The sequence below is a fragment of the Chlorocebus sabaeus genome, chromosome 20 (assembly GCF_047675955.1).
Source record: "Chlorocebus sabaeus isolate Y175 chromosome 20, mChlSab1.0.hap1, whole genome shotgun sequence".
Classification (NCBI taxonomy): Eukaryota; Metazoa; Chordata; class Mammalia; order Primates; family Cercopithecidae; genus Chlorocebus; species Chlorocebus sabaeus.
Genome location: NC_132923.1, coordinates 88,511,475 through 88,529,288, shown reverse-complemented (window position 1 = coordinate 88,529,288; position 17,814 = coordinate 88,511,475). Strand labels below are relative to the sequence as shown.

General features: G+C 38.1%; 1 protein-coding gene and 1 pseudogene across 7 annotated transcripts in view; both read right to left on the bottom strand.

Annotated features, from left to right (window-relative positions):
• SPATA6 (spermatogenesis associated 6) overlaps positions 1-17,814 on the bottom strand; it is a 215,564-nt gene that overhangs the window by 17,198 nt on the left and 180,552 nt on the right. For 4 of the 7 annotated variants that reach the window (XM_073007319.1, XM_007978823.3, XM_007978824.3 and 1 more), the window contains one exon: positions 13,279-15,697. The exons of 2 other annotated variants lie outside the window; for them this stretch is intronic. In XM_073007319.1, the coding sequence (XP_072863420.1) occupies positions 15,517-15,697 (181 nt within the window). In that variant the 3' untranslated portion in view covers positions 13,279-15,516. Of the gene's footprint in view, positions 1-13,278; positions 15,698-17,814 lie in introns of those variants that run through there. One more of the 7 variants, XR_005242090.2, reaches the window with a different exon arrangement.
• Positions 1,179-2,301, bottom strand: LOC119625888 (prostaglandin E synthase 3-like; annotated as a pseudogene).

Below are 17,814 nucleotides of genomic sequence, written 5' to 3'. Positions count from 1 at the left end.
CTTTTAAATGACCAGATCTCATGAGAACTCACTATCACAGAGACAGTACCATGAGGGATGGTGCTAAACCATTCATGAGAAATCAGCCTCCATGATCAAATCACCTCCCACCAGGCCCCACTTCCAACACTGGGGGTTACATTTCAATATAAGATTTGTGTGACGACACACATCCAAACTATATTAGGTTTTCATGTTTGTCCCCTCCAAGCCTCACGTTGAAATGTGATTCCCAGTGTTGGAGGTGGGGCTTGGTAACAAGTAATTGGATCATAGGGGCATATCCTTCATGTATGATTTAGCACCATCCCCTTGGTGATAAGTGAGTTCTTGCTCAGGTAGTTCACATGAGACCTGACTGTTTAAAAGTGTCTGGGGCCTCCCCCATCTCTCTCTCTCTTGCTCCCTTTCTTGCCATGTGGCACTGCCGGCTCTCCCTTCGCTTTCTGCCATGATTATGAGCTTCCTGAGGTTCCCACTAGAAGAAGATGCTGAAGCCATGCTTGTACAGCCTGCAGAACCATGGGCCAATTAAACTTCTCTTAATAAATTACCCAATCTCAGGTGTTCCTTTATAGCAATTCAAAAACAAACTAACACACTGGAACTTCCAGTAGAATGCTGAATAGCAGTGGAGGGAGTGAGCATCTTTACCTTGTTCCTAATCTTAGAGGAAAAGTTTTTTTTTTTTTTTTTTTTTTTAAGTCTTCCAACAGTTTATTAGAAAGAATGTAGACATTTAAAAAAATCCCCACTGTCATGAACATAAATTGAGGTTTTCAGCCCTGGTATAAGCTGAATCAAAAAAAGAAATAAAAAATCCAATAGTGTATTAAACATTTTTAACTCATTTGCCATATTTGACAGTGCAAATAAAAATCTGGTCTAAATGTACAGACTCTCAAGCAACAATGTACAGCTTTCTTCGTCCTCCATGCTAAGAGATGTAAAAGCTTAAGGGTCAAACAATACCAAATGTATAGGCTTCAAAAACCATCTAAGTTAGGGCATTCTCTAGTTTTAGCTAAGATACACCTGGAACACTGACAAGTGATCACTTACATAGAATAATGTGAAGTAAATTTTTTGAAAAATAAATTTTAGTGGAACAATCCTGAAGGAACACCAGGAGAACAGCAGGTTACCAGTAAGGTGTCAGCCAATTTGTTCCAGCCACTTTCGAATCCATGTTCCATAATCTAAAATTTAGTTATCTTTCCCTAAGCTGAGAGCTTCCTATCATGTCAGTATCTATGTTATGAAGAAAAGGAGACTTAGGTGAGATGTTTCTATTTATCACAACAGCTGCATCAATTGCTTAGGACCTCAACAGCTTCATGAAAGTCTGGGAAATGTTCATGCATAAGGTTATTGCCTTAGCTGACTTAAAATTGCCCCATACAATGGTACATATCAACCCTTAGTGAAGCCTTTTAAAAAACAAACAGGTTGAAAAATGGGTTAAAGTAGGCAAATACAGCATCTGCCTTTAGAGCTATCAACTCAGGAATTCTCTCAATTATGAAATCTTGCAGAGAAGTTATTTTTCTTTCTCAAAATCCAAGTGATGACAATACTCCTTACTCCAGATCTGGCATTTTTTTCATCATCACTGTCTTGTGAATCATCATCTGCTCCATCTACTTCTGGTAAATCTACATCCTCATCACCACCCATGTTGTTCATCATCTCAGAGAAACGATCAAAATTAGACATGTCTTCATCTGAATCATCTTCCCAGTCTTTCCAATTATTGAAGTCGACACTAAGCCAATTAAGCTTTGCCCTTTCTTTTGTTAACCTTGGCCATGACTGGCCAGATTCTCCTTTTCGTAAACAACATAAAATTTATCTGTCCGTTCTTTCATGCTTGGAATCATTTGGATCAATACAGTGAAAAAGATCAATTTCATTTAAATGCTTAAAATTATCACTTCCTCCGAGACAACTGAATGTAAGTTTGGATTTTTCAAAATTTACATTAACATCCTTACTGTCTTCAACACAAAATTCAATGAAGACATACTCCCTTCGATCGTACCACTTTGCAGAAGCAGGCTGCATTGTGAACGGGGCAGGGGGACGGGCGAACGGGTGGGCGGGCCTCTCTGGCGGCTGCTGCTGCTAGGGAGTCGACCTCTCTCCAGTGGCGACTCCGCGTTTTCTCCCCGGTGGCGGCTTCTTCTCGCTTCCCTCAGGCTACGGCGGCAGCGGCGGGCTCGACCTCGGTCCCCAGAATGCACCGCGCGGAAAGAGCGGCTCCTCTGGTCGGGGAGAAGAGGAAAGTGTAGGAAAACGGGCGCGAGGACGGAGAATGAACGTGAGGAAAAGTTTTAAGCTTTATCCAGTTGATTATAATGTTAGTGGTGGGTTTTTTATATATAGCCTTTATTGTGTTGAAATAAGTTTCTTGTATATCTATTTTGTTTGAAGTTTTTATCATAAAAGTTTGTTGAATTTTGTCAAGCGCTTTTTCTGCGTATATTGAGATGATCGTAGGTTTTTTGTCTCTCATTCTGTTAATCTGTATCACATTTATTTATTTTAGTATGCTGAACCATCCTTGCATCCCAGGGATAAATATCACTTGGTTGTGGTGTATGATCCTTGTAATATGCCATTGAATTCAGTTTGCCACTATTTTATTGAGGACTTCCACATCTATGTTAATCAGAGATACTGGCTGTTTTCTTGAAGTGTCTTTGGAATTGGGTCACAATGATGCTAGCCTCATAAAGTGAGTTTGGGAGTGTTTTCCCTTTTCTAATTATTGAAAGTTTAAGAAGCATTAGTATTAGTTCTCCTTTAAATGTTTGGTATAATTTACCCATGAACCCATTTAGTCCTGGGCCTTGTTGGAAGGTTTCTAATTAGTGATTCTGTCTCCTTATTTGTTATTGGTCTGTTTAGGCTCCTTTCTTCTTGATTCAGTTTTGTTATGTTGTAAGTTTTTAGGAATTTATCCATTTATTATAGGTTATCTAATTTATTGATGTTTAATTATTCATAATAGTACTTTATGAGTCTTTTAATTTGTTATCTGTTGTAATGTCTCCTCTAATTTCTGACTTAATTTTTGAGTATTCTTTTTCTTAGTCTGCTGATTTATCTTTTCAAAAAACCAATTCTTTGTTTTGCTGAATATTTTGTATTGTTTTTCTATCCTCTATTTTGTTTATTTCTGCTTTAATCTCTACTATTTCCTTCTGCTAAATTTGTGTTTAATTTGTTCTTTTTCTATTCCTTGAGTTGTAATGTTAGGTTATTTGAAATATTTCTTCTTTAGTGTAGGCATTTAACACTATAAACTTCCCTCATTTTTTTTGTCTGTTTTGCTGTTTTTTGTCAGTGTTGTGGTTCTTTTGTTCGTTTCTTCCTGTCTTCTGTTACTTATTTTTTGTAGTGATTTAGTTTGGTTATTTTTTCTTTATCTTTTATGTATCTACTTTAGGTTCTTTTCCTCTGAGGTTTCCATGAGGCTTGAATAAATTTTTGTGTTTATAAACATTTATTTTAGTAACAATTTAAGCTCAATTGCATACAAAATGTTTACACTTTTACACCTACCCACACGTAATTTTTTTTTTTTTTTTAATACAGTATTGCTCTGTAACCCAGGCTGGAATGCAGTGGTGCAATCACAGCTCACTGTAGCCTCAACCTTCAGGGCTCAAGCTATCCTTCCACCTCAGCCACCCAAATAGCTGGGACCACAGGTGCACGCCACCATGCCTGAAAAATTTTTGTATTTTTTGGGAGAGCAGGTTTCACAATGTTGCCCAGGCTCGTCTCAAACTCCTGAGCTCAAGCAATCTTCCTGCCTTGGCCTCCCAATGTGCTGGGATTACAGACGTGAGCCATCATGCCTGGTCAACTTGTGTTCTTGAAGTCAGAGTTTACTGCTTTTTATATGGTGAATATGTTATCTAATTTTTGTGGTTATAATTATTCTTAATGCTTTTGTCTTTTTGGCTTTTAGGATTATGGGTAATCTGCACACCATCATTACAGTGTTATGTTATCCTGTATTTGACACTCTCTCTCTCTCTATATATATACACACACACTAATATATTATATATACATTTACATTTAATTATATAATCTATTATATATACACTTACATTTATCAGTAAGATTTATGCATTCATATGCTATTATGTTTCTATTTAGCATGTTTTCTATTCCATTGGAAATAGAAAATATTCTATTCTGTTGGAAAATCTTTTAAAAGCATTTCTTGTAATGGAGGGTTACGGGTGACCAACTCCTTCGGATTTTATCTGGGAAATACTTTATTTCTCTTCATGTTTAAAGGACAGTTTTGCAGCGGATAGCTTTTATTGTTGTTGTTGTTGTTTTCTTTTTTCCTTTCAGTGCTTTGCTTATATAAACCTATTCTCCTGGCCTGCAAGGTTTGTTGAGAAATGAACTGACAGTAATACAGAGGTTCCCTTGTATATGACAAATTGTTTTTCTCATAATGTTTTTAACATTCTTTGTCTCTGATTTTTGATAGTTTAATTATAATGTCTCTCAGTGTAGATTTCTTTTATGTTCAACCTATTCAGGGCTTTATGGGTGTCTTGAGTCTGGATGTCTGTTTCTTTTCCCAGATTTTCAAAATTTTCAGTTATTATATCTTTAAATAAGCTTCTCTCCTTGTTTTCATTCCCCCCTTGGGAATTCTCATTATGTATATACTGATTTACTTGATAATGTGTTACAAAAATCTCCTCTGCTTTCTTCACTCTTTTTCATTCCTTTCTCTTTTTTCTCTTGCAACTGGGTAGTTTCAAATAACCTGTCCTTGAGCACACACTTTTCTTCTGCTTGAGTCTCATGTTGAAACTTTCTAATGTTTTCAGCTCAATTGTTAAATTCTTCAGCTCCAGAAATTGTTTCTTTTGTATTTCAATAGGTTTTTGGGGAAATGGGTGGTGTTTGGTTACATGAATAAGTTCTTTAGTGGTGATTTCTGAGATTTTGGGGTACCTGTCATCCAAGCAGTGTACACTGTACCCAATGTATAGTCTTTTGTCCCTCATCCTCTGACCCCAACATTTTCCCTGAATCCCAGTCCCTTGTATCTTTCTTATGACTGTGTAGTATTCCATATACACATACCACATTTTCTTTATCCTCTTGTTGATTAAGGGCATTTGGGCTGGTTCCATATTATTGCAATTGCAAATTGTGCTGCTTTAAACATGTGTGTGCAGGTACCTTTTTCATATTATTACTTCTTTTCCTCTGGGTAGATACCCATAAGTGAGATTGCTGGATCAAATGGCAGATCTATTTTTAATTCTTTAAGAAATTTCCACACTGTTTTCCATAGTGGTTGTACTAGTTTACATTCCCACCAACAGTGTTCAAGTGTTCCCTTTTCACCACATCCATGTCAACATCTATTTTTTTATTATTATTATGGTCATTCTTGCAGGAATTATGTGGTATTGCATTGTGGTTTTGATTTGCATTTCCCTGATAATTAGTGATGTTGAGCATTTTTTCATGTTTGTTGGCTGTTTGTATATTTTCTTTTGAGAATTGTCTATTCATGTCCCTAGCCCACTTTCTGATGGGATTGTTTTGTTCTTGCTGATTTGATTGAGTTTCTTATAAATTCTGGATATTAGTCCTTTGTTGGATGTACAGATTGTGAAAATTTTCTCCCACTCTGTGGGTTGTCTGTTTACTCCGCTGAGTATTTCTTTTGCTGTGCAGAAGCTTTTTAGTTTGATTAAGTCCCATCTATTTATCTTTGTTTTTGTTGCATTTGTTTTTGGGTTCTTGGTCATGAAGTCTTTGACTAAGCCAATGTCTAGAAGTGGTTTTCCAATGCTATCTTCTAGAATTTTTATGGTTTCAGGTCTTAGATTTAAGTCTTTGATCAATCTTGAGTTTATTTTTCTATAAGGTAAGAGATGAGGATCCAGTTCCATTCTTCTACATGTGGCTTGCCAAGTATCCCAGCATCATTTGTTGAATAGGGTGTCCTTTCCCCACTTTATGTTTTGGCTTGCTTTGTCCTTCTTTGTCTTTACTGTTGCTTTAAAGTTTGTCTGATATAAGAGTAGCTACTCCTGCTCACTTTTGGTGTCCATTTGCATGAAATATGTTTTTCCACCCCTTTACCTTAAGTTTATGTGAGTCTCTTGAGGACAGCATATACTGGTTGGTGAGTTCTTATCCATTCTACCATTCTGTATCTTTTCAGTCGAGCATTTAGGCCATTTACATTTAATGGTAGTATTGAGAAGTGAGGTGTTATTCTAGTCATCATGATATTTCTTGCCTGAATATTATGTTGTTGTTTTTAATTGTGTTATTGTTTTATAGATCCTGTGAGATTTATGCTTTAAGGATATTATATTTTGGTGCATTGCAAGGATTTCTTTCAAGATTTAGAGCTCCTTTTATCAGTTCTTGTAGTCCTGGCTTGGTAGTGGCAAATTCTCTCAGCATTTTCTTGTATGAAAATGAAAAATAGTCGTATTTTTCCTTCCTTTATGAAGCTTAGTTGCACTGGATACAAAATTCTTGGCTGATAATTGTTTTGTTTCAGGAGGTTAAAGAGAGGACCCCAATCCCTTCTAGCTTGTAGGGTTTCTCCCAAGAAATCTGTTATTAATCCAATAGGTTTACTTTATAGGTTACCTGATGCATTTGCCTCACAGCTCACAGCTTAGTTTTGCCTTTAGATAACCTGATGAGTATATGCCTAGGCAATGAGCTTTCTGTAATTCATTTGCCAGGTGTTCTCGGAGCTTCTTGTATTTGAATTCCTAGATCTCTAACAAGGCTGGGGGAGTTTTCCTCAATTTTTCCCTCAAACATGTTTTCCAAACATTTAGATTTATCTTCTTCCTCAGGAAAACCAAATATTCTTAGGTTTGGTCATTTAACATAATCCCAAACTTCTTGGAGGCTTTGTTCATTTTTTAAAAAATCTTTTTTCTTTGTATTTGTCAGATTGGGATAATCTGAAAGTCTTGTCTACGAGCTCTAAAGTTCTTTCTTCTATTTGTTCGATTCTATTGCTAAGACTTTCCAGTGTATTTTGCATTTCTCTAAGTGTGTCCTTGATTTCCAGAAATTGTGACTGTTTTTAGTTTATGTTATCTATTTCATTGGAGATTTTTCCATTTGTATCTTATATCAGATTTTTTTTTCTGTAAGTTGGACTTCCCATTTCTCTTGTCTTGACTGGCTTAACAGTTGACCTTCTGAAATCTTTTTCTTCTTTTTAGACAGAGTCTTGCTCTGTTGCCCAGGCTGGAGTGCGGTGGCGTTATCTCGGCTCACTGCAAGTTCTGCCTTCCGGGTTCACGCCATTCTCCTGCCTCAGCCTCCCTAGTAGCTAGGACTACAGGCGCCCACCACCATACTCAGCTAATTTTTTTATTTTTTATTTTTAGTAGACACAGGGTTTCACCATGTTAGCCAGGATGCTCTCGATCTCCTGATTTCGTGATCCGCCTGCCTCAGCCTCCCGAAGTGCTGGGATTACAGGCGTGAGCCACCATGCCCGGCCCTGAATTATTCTTCTGGCAATTTAGAGGTTTTGTCTTGCTTTGGAACCATCCATGGTGAGCTAGTGTGATCTTTTGGGGGTGTTAGAGAAACTTGTTTTGTCATATTTCCAGAATTGTTTTTCTGGTTCCTTCTCATTTGGGTAGTCTATGTCAGAGGGAAGATCTGGGACTCAAGGGCTGCTATTCAGATTCTTCTGTCCCACGGGGTGCTCCTTTTATGTGATGCTCTCCCCTTTCCCCTACGGATGGTGCTTCCTGAGAACATAACTATAGTTATTGTTACTTCTCTTCTGGATCTAACCACCCAGCAGAGCTACCAGGCTCCAGGGTGGTACTGTTGAGTGTCTGCATAGAGTCCTGTGATGTGATCCATCTTCAGGTCTCTCAGCCATGGATACCAGCAGCTACTCCAGTGGAGGCAGCAGGGGAGTGAAGTAGACGCCATGAGGGTCTTTGGTTGTATTTTTGTTAGGTTCACTGGTTTTGTGTTGGCCTCCAGCCAGGAGGTGGCACTTTCAAAAGCGTATCAGCTGTGGTTGTATGGGGAGGATCATGTGGTAGGCAGGGCCGTAGAGCTCCCAGGAGATTATGTCCCCTGCCTTTGGCTACCAGGGCAGGTAGAGAAAGATCATCAGGTGTGGCCAGGGTTAGGCATGTCTGAGCTCAGACTCTCCTTGGGCTGGGCTTGCTGCAGCTGTTGTGGGGGATGGGGGTATGGTTCCCAGGCCAGTTATGTTCCCAGGGGGAATATGGCTATCTCTGCTACATCACACAGGTCACCAGGGAAGTGGGGGAAAGTCGGCAGCCACCGGCCTCAACCAGCTTCCACACAGCTCGCAGACCAAAAGGCTAGTCTCACTCCCACTGTGCCCACCTGCCCCCCTCACCCAATAGTTTATTTCCAGGCAGCCGGTGAGCAGGGCTGAGAACTTGCCTCAGGCTACAAGCTTCCCAGCTGAGAAAGCAAGCAGACTCACCACAGTTCCTTGGCTGTCCCAGGGAGCCTGCAGTGGCAGTCCACTTCCTTCAAAGGGTCTGTGGATTCTCTAGGCTTTCCTAGTATGTTCCTGCAGTAGTTCTAAGAGCAAGAGTTCATGCTGTGGCTCTCCACACACTGCTGTATCCATCAGAGTGGAAGCTCCAAGTTAGTCCTGCCTCCTAGTCACCATTTTCCCCTGTTGCTTCTTTTTTTATGTTTACGGTTTTTTCAAATCTCTTTGTTGAAGTTGTCATTTTGTCACCGTTTTCCTAATTTTGTTATATTGTTTACCTGTGTTGTCTTGTAGCTCACCAAACTTCTAAAGGACAATTATTTTAAATTATTTAGCAGATAACTCATGAATGCCCATTTCTTTGGGGTCAGTTACTATAAGTTTGTGTTCCTTTGGTGGTGTCATAGTTTTCTGAATTTTCATACTTCTTTTATCTTTGCATTGGTGTCAGTGCATCTGAAGCAGCACTTACCTCTTCCAGACCATCTTTGGTAAGAAAAGTTCTTCACTGAGAGGGGGAGCAGAAATATGCTGTGACACTGAGTCTAGTGGCATGTGAAGTGCCAATTGCAGTAACCTATAACAGCTCTGTGTCCAGGAGGGACAGGAGCAGTGGCACAGGAGCTGAAGTAGCCAGCGTCCACAACATTTGGCAACTATGTAGTCCTCAGCTGTGAATGTTGTGGGGGTTTTGTGGTGCCCATGAGGGCTGCTGGGGTCCTTAGTGGTGCCACTGGGTATAGCAGCAAGTGCACCTGCATAGATAATGCCAAAGTTGGCAGTGAAGACTGGGGAGAGCTAGGGGTGCACACAATAGGAGAGTTGCTGGCATGTGTGCCTGTGGCACTGACAACCAAGACCAGCAGCAGGTGTATATGTGGTGGCAAGAGGTGGCCATGGGCAGGCATATGTGCAGCAAGCAGTGCAGACCACCTGTGCATATGTGGCTGCAACAGCCAAAGCCAATAGCAGGCATATGTGCGGTCGTGAGAGCTGGGTAAGGGCATGCACGGAGTAGTGCAAATAAGCAGTGCTTCCATGCACTGTGGTTAACAGCCAGGGCCAGTTGTGTGCATGCACATGCCCAAGAGAGTTGGTCACAGATGAATGTGGTGGTTAAAACTGGGGCTAGTGGGTAGGTGCCAACTGCAGCCATGCATGCAGTGACTGCACTGATTCCCAGTGCCCACAGAGGCGCTGGTTGGGGCAGCTCTACTGGAGGTAAAAATAGCCTAGTCATCTGGGGTCCATAAAGGAGAAAGCCATGGAAATTCCGAGCCAACTTGGAGGTCTTCAGTGGAGAAGGGTGCTGGGGTCATCTGAACACCAGGTGAACCATGGTATCCCCTGCCACATGGCTGACACAATGCCCTCTGTCCTTCTTCTTTATTCCTAGCTGCTTCCAGTTAGCCTGCTAGCAGCTATGCCAGTCTTACCAGGAATTTGAGTGGGATAAAACCAATGTGGATCTTTTGGGTAGTACTCACAAAGTGTGAAGAAGCTGGACACACCCTGTTCTCATTTTCACCTGTGAGGGTAACACTTGGTAATGAGCTGTGCCAGCCTGACGGATGATATGATAAAGATAAAATGAGACTTCTTCATACCCATTCTGTGTGGTTATTCTTGTTTTTGTTGTTGTTGTTTTGGTTTGGTTTTGCTTTGCTTTTTTGCTCTACTATGCTGCCGCAGCTTCTTATCTGGACTCCAAAGCCCTCCCACAGCTATTTCCATTCCTGGATGTCTATCATATTGCTGTTTGTGGGGTTGAGGGCCAGGGTCTCCTACTCTACTATCTTATTGATAACACTCCCTTCTTGAATTGTCTTATATGTTTTTCCCCTCAAAAGCAGAAGTAATTTGGTAATGAGAGTAATGTTAAGTTACTGTTAAGTAATGTTAAGTTAATGTTAATGTTAAGTAACTTTATTAACTTTTAGAGAACAGTATATCAGCTGATATCTGTTCAGTGTTAGCTTATTTCCTTCTTTCTTCACAAACCTTAGTAAGTGGATTTTCTAAGGCTTATGTTATCCAAGACAGTTAGAAAGGATATCAACTAATTTCAATTATTATCCCTCAAGTAAATGCCAGTCTCTCCCCGACCCCCATATATACACACTCTGATTGGGAACTGTATTTTTGTTTATCTCTGGTTATCATTCAATGTCTTGCAGATTGCCTGGAATATTTTGTGAATAGGCGAACAGTCACAAGTACTGATTATCTGAGGAAACATCATATAAACTCAAAGTATATCATTCAGTGATAATAAACACATTAACAAAATGTTGGATTTTCTCTCTTACCTCTTCATTTTGTACATTGAAATTGTAGCTAGTTAGGAGGAGGAGGATTTCTTTCTTAATTATTATTATTTTGAGCTCTGTCACCCAGGCTGGAATGCAGTGGCACAATCTTGGCTCACTGCAGCCTCCACCTCCCAAATTTAAGTGATTTTCCTACCTCATCCTCCCGAGTAGCTGGGACTACAGGCACATGCCACTACGCCTGGCTGATTTTTGTATTTTTAGTAGAGACAGGGTTTCACCATATTGGCCAGGCTGGTCTCAAATACCTGACCTCAGGTGATCTGTCCACCTCGGCCACCCAAAGTGCTGGGATTACAGGCGTGAGCCACTGCTCCCGGCTGTCTATCTTATTTTTAAAAGGGCTGCCCTCAAACTATCTCACTACCACCAGAGCCTCCTTAATTAGCAAAACATTCAATTACTTGAGGTCCAGCACTCTCAGGGTGCCTATTATGGTCACATATAAAGTAGTACAAAAACAAAAAGCAGAGTTTCATTTATTTTTATCTGACTTCATTATTTTTATCTGACTTCAAAATGTGTTTTGTATTCTTGAGTTCTCCCAAGTTCTAGATATTTATTCTTAACTGACTGGATATTTTAAACTCCACCTCCACCCCTGTAAAATCTGATCAATATTTACTTTATTCCACCACCTTGTTTTCCTATTCTCAAAAGTCCCTCAATCTTTCAACATTCAGTTCAATGGTCACCTCTTCTAATGCTGCTCTAGACTTCTTTGTAGTTCTCTTACTGCATTAGTCATCTTCTACCACAGTATTTGCAACCTTGCACACCACTTCTAGCTAAAGCACTTGGAGGAGTTTCTAAAACAATCATGCTCCCTCCCATTTTCATGCCTCTGCATGTTGTTTCATCAAGCTAGAATGCCTTTATCCCCATTCTTGCATTTTCATACCACAAAAGTCACCAAACCACTGCAAATGTTTAAATACACTGTTTTTGTTTTCACACTTTTAAAGATACATTTTTAAATTATATACCCTCTATTTCTAACATAATTCTTAACATATATGTGATGAATATATAGATGAGGCTTGAATATATAACTTGCCTAAGATCCTAAGGGAAGATAAAGATCAACACAGTAATTGTAAAATGGTACGTTCACTTTGAAAAACAATTTGGTAGTTCTTCAAAATGTTGAACATAGTTTCCATAGGACCCAGCAAGTCAACTCCTAGATGTGTACTCAGGGGAAATAAAATCATATGTCCACACAAAAAACTTGTATACAAGTGTTCAGAGCAGCATTTCAGAATACCTAAAAAGTGGAAACAACGAAAATATCTTATCAATTGAATGGATAAACAAAATGTAGTATATTCATATGATGCATTATTATTTAGTAATAAAAATGAATGAAATATATGTTACAACATGCATGAACTCTCAAAATGTTTTGCTAAGTGAAAGAAGCCAGATACAATAGGTCACATGTTATATGACTCCATTTATATGAAATATCCAGAATAGGCATGGAGACAAAAAGCATATAGTGGTTTCCAGGAGTTCTGGGGAGGAGGTAGTGGGAAGTGATCACTAATAGTTACAGGATTTCTTTTGGGAATTATAAAATATTCTATAATTAGTGAGTGGTTATTGTTGCACAACTCTGAGAATATAGTAAAAACCACTTAATTGTATACTTTTTCAGAGTGAATTATATCTCAATAAAGCTATTACTAGTAAATGAACACAATAATGAAAATTCTCTACTTGTTCCAGATTTTTAATCAGGGGCTTAATCTTTGGAAGTCAGAAAACAACCCTGCCTGCCTAGAACTTCCTGATCATACATATTAATTGTACAATTATGAAACGTCAAAGGATCATTCTAAATTAACCCTTTTATCATCTTATTGGTGAGAAAACTGAGCTCCAAGAAGCATAAATGACTTACATAAGGTTATATAACTAGCCAGTAGAACCAAGGAAGAGTCTCATTCCAATGATTCATCTTTATTTATTTGTTGATTTTGACATTTTCCTAAATCCCTAGGTTTTTTATAATTTAAAGAAAAAATTAAAAAGTAAAAAGAAAAGCCTATTTATCTTTTATATTAACTCCAATAATTATTTCTAGATTTGTGGGAAATACAGAAAAAAAGGGTAAGAGAATAAACAACCGCACCTTTCTGCTCCTGTGAATGAGAAAAGACAACTATTAGTACTTAAAGGTTTTACTCTTTAAAAACAATACAGCATAAGCACTCATAGTAATAGTTAGAGCAACATGGACCCCTCTTTCCTCCTAGGGAACAGAAGATTATCAGACACTTAGCAAAGATGTTATTAGTATCCGGAAATTTGCCCCCAACTTTCAGAAAGACACTAACCTTAATCCATAGGAAAACATCTTTCAGAATATTAGTTTATAAAGTTTCCCTTTCAGCCCTACTTTTTGCAGCCTTTGTCACAGCCAATGGCAGATACAATTGCAATAAGTAATTTCTGTGGTACTTATTCACTCAGGAGATTTTGGTGATAGTAAAACATTTTCTTTGAAAGTCATGTTTGTTCTTTTCACCAAATAGCAACTCTTAAATGAAAGAATTTTCATTTTCCCAAAGAAAATCATTGAGAATACAATTTTTTCAAAAAGAGCATTATTCAGTGTTGACCCTCAAAAGCTGATTGTAAAATACCTCATCATATAATCTACAGCCAGAGGGTAACTCAGCAATTGTGTAGTCCAGCATTTCCACAACCTAGGTATCCACATGTACCTGAGGATGACATTGGCAGGTAGTGTGAGGAGCTAGGGGAATGGGGGATGGTGGCCAGAATAACAAATAGTGTTACATGCTAAATTTAGTTTAGAAAATTCTGGGTTAATTCAATAAATATTTAAGGAACATCAGTTACAGGCCAGGCTCTCTACTAGATGCAGAGCAAAACAGGTTTATACCAGAATTTTCTTAAAGCCTCTAACAGGCTAGTGTTCACAAATGAGCATGGTGACTATACATCCTAGTTTGCTGTAGACAACCCCAGTTTACAGGCACTATTCCAGCATTAAGATCATCTCTTTTTACTTCTATAATCCTACATATGACTCTCTAAGAGGTGTGTGTGTGTGTGTGTGTGTGTGTGTGTGTAGCAAACAGATTTTCCTAAACTTAGAAGACCAATTACACACTTATATCCACATTCCTATAATCGTCTCCTAAAACAGTGGTCTGGGTCCACGGAACATAGTTTGGGGTCTACTACATTCTCATCATTTGATAGCTGAGGAAACAAAGGATCTGAGCATTAAATAGACTCAGCTAGAAAATGGCAGACACGGGACACTAAAGCCTAGGACTCCTGGCTCATAGAGATGGCTCTAATGCCCTTTCTGATGTATCACAGACTGTGATACTAAAGCACCCTTAACATGATGTTAACAAGTTTTACGACAAAAATAAGTCACCAAGTTTCACATTTTAATTTCATTTTAAAGGAAGTTCATTTTGTTCTTTTTCAATCATAACTGTAAAATTAATCAAAAACAGAGTCAATGAGAAAACACTATCTTTTAGTCAACTCTAATACTATCTTTTAGTCAACTCTTCAAGACTATAAGCCCAGTTCACTTATTCCTACTCTCTTCTTTCCCTCCCCTCACTCTCTAGTAAATATAAAGTAGTTGATTTCTTTGTATCTTCATAGTACCATTGGCTCTACAGGTGTGTGTTGGGGTTGGGGAGAAGAAGTTAATTCTATCCATCAATCAACATTTTCAGTGTCTACCACAAAGTGTTCTGCTATAATATTTTACTCGCATTGTGGTTCCAAGTGTTTTTTTAAAGTTAGGATACTATAATACTGTCTTGGGCCATATGGTATTTACACAAATTCCAAGGAGTCAAATTACAATATAATTCCATTATTATTTTTGAGTTTCTATAAGCTTACTAACAGAGGCAATTTTCTGATTCTGGTTGCACCAAAAGGTATGGCCCTAGAAAAAAAATCATGCAAAGAATTTTATCTTTAAAAATTAGCTATTCAAATTATCGATCATCCATGGCCACTGATATTTCTAACTAACTGCTATGCATTCTAAGCAACTTAGGTGGTTCTTCCAGAGAAAAAGGAGTGAATGATCATATAGTCTTTAAAAAGAAAACCTATGAGCTAAGAAATATAATAGTCTGTTCTAAAAAAGGAAAAAGTAGAAAATGTTAGTGAAAACAGGGTTTAAACCCTTAGGAAATTCACTTTTGTATAGGATATCATTTTGTTCATCACCAAGAAAAGATAGTCAATATTAATTAAATCTTACACAGGCAAGATAACCAGTTAAGCAGATGAAAAGAAAACTGCAAGGTGAGTAAGGCAAAAAAAAAAAAAATTTCTAGAAAGGAACTATTCTTGGATTTGCAGATGAGATGTACATGTAACAGAATATCCTTGTCATATATTGTGTGACAGAGCTCTAATATTTGCAACACAGCAGACTCTTCTGTAATAATTATTTTAAAAGGCTTGCCTATGATAATTTACCATTTGAAGTAATGAACTTATTCAAGTATAACTATTGTACCTAGTTATAATCCCATTTGTTTTTTTTTTAAAAAAAAGGAATACAGATATTGATCACATCAAACATTTTCATTGAGAGGTTGACACGGACACTCATGCGTTTTATCGTGGATGGTCTCAGAAGCTTTCTTGTGTATGTGAAGCAGAACTACAGGCCTTTTTGTATAAGTTTCTGTACATTTTGTCCATGCTGTTCTCAAAGATGGGTCGGTGGGATTTTCCCTTATAAGAGGCTGCCCTGTTGGACCAGTATTCACCATCATCCAAATGGAAAGTGCCACGTGGCTGCTGACATGAGCTATAAAAAGGGATATAAAAGGTTCAAAATAATAATGAAACAAAATTAGAGATGGTACTATGTAAATCAAATATTTATTGAGTACTCTACGGCTATTTAATACTCTGCTGGGGCTGTGAAAAATAAAACACAGTAAGGCCTGTGCTTTCAAAGAGGGACATTTTAAAAGGGGAAGCAGAAGTATCTGTGTAAAACTGTTATAAAACAGTAAAATGAAAATTTTGTGTTAGAGTGAAAAAGGAATTCAGAGAACAGACACAGGTATAGCCTAATAAAAGCAGAACACAGGTGGCCTGGTATGGCCAGTATAAGAATGCACAGCTTGGGTGTAGTGGCTCATGCCTGTAATCCCAGTACTTTGGGAGGCCAAGACGGGCAGATCACCTGAGGTCAGGAGATCGAGACCAGCTTGACCTACACGGAGAAACCCCGTATCTACTAAAAAATACAAAATTAGCTGGGCGTGGTGGCACTTGTCTATAACCCCAGTTACTCAGGAGGCTGAGGCAGGAGAATCACTTGAACCCAGGAGGCGGAGGTTGCAGTGAGTTGAGATCGCACCATTGCACCCCAGACTGGACAACAACAGCAAAACGCCGTCTCAAAAAAAAAAGAATGCATAGTTGCTAAAAGTCAGGCACACCTGAAACTGAATTCCAGCTCAGTCCTTTATAAGCTGTGAGACCCTGGGCAATTTATTTAACTATCCAGAGTCTCAGCTTCCTTAACTTTAGTTTTACAGGATTGTTTTAAAATTTGAACATAGAAGTTATTAAATAAGAAACACTAAACTGGTACTTTATATCTATTTATGAATACATCTTACAACCTTTAGAAGTTGGTAGACATAGAAATTAAGACTCAGTGAAGTTAAGTGACTTGCCTAAGACTACTCAGCTAGTAAGTGGCAAAATAAAAGAGACAACGTGTGTGCTCTAAGACGCTTTCTACTATGCCATGCTGCTATCAAGGAGTAGAAAATTAGGCTAAATATGAACATTTGTGGAAAATGGAAACAAGGCAGAAGAGTTTGAAGTGAAAAGATCAACTGTAGTTTTGAGGGTCTTAAGGAAAAAAGAAGGTGGGGGAGAGAGAGAGTGAGTGAGCGTGTGTGAGAGCGCACACATGTAAGTGAGAGCAATCCCATAGGAAGCTAATGAAATAGACTAAGACTGGGCTGGCTGTGATGAAGACACAAAAGAAAAGGTAACTCTTTCTTAAGGATTAATAGCACTCTTCATGTTATCAGTGTTATAATTTTACTAACATAAACATTAAATTCTGGAATTACATTTTTTTATAGATAAAATGTTGAGTTTATTTTCTTATATAAATAATTGACCTTCTTCAAGGTCAATGAAATACTTTTTATAGATTACCTCCCAGGCCTGTTAGATTGTAAAGTTTCTTCCCGGACACACGCAACCTACAAACCAAGATTACACTATGAACAAATACAAAACCTGAATAGACCAATAATAAATAACAATATTGAAGCAGTAATAAAAAGTCTGCCATAAAAGAAAAGCCCTGGATCTCTGGCTTCACTGCTGAATTCTACCAAATATTTAAAGAAGAACTAACAAGAAGTCTACTCAAAATATCACAAAAAATTGAAGACATGAGAAAACCCATTTTACAAGGCTAGCATTACCCAGGTACCAAAACCAGACAAAAACAACAAAAAGAAACTACAGGCTAATATTCCTGATGAACATATGCAAAAATCCTCAACAGAAGATTAGAAAATTGAATTCAAAAACACATGAAAAAGATCATTCACCATGAGCAAATGGTATTCATTCCAGGGATGCAAGGATGGTTCATTATGGGCAAATCAATAAATGTGATACATAATATCAACGGAATCAAAAACAAAAAAAAATGTATAATCATTTCAATGGGTGCTGAAAAAGCATTCAATACAATTCAACATCCACTCATAATAAAACCCCTCCACAAACAGGGCATAGAAGGAACATACCTCAAAATGATAAAGGCCATATGTAATAAACTTACAGCTAATATTATACTGAATTGGAAAAAATGAAAAGCCTTTCCACTAAGATCTGAAATAGGACAAAGATGCCCACTTTTGCCACTTATATTCAACATAG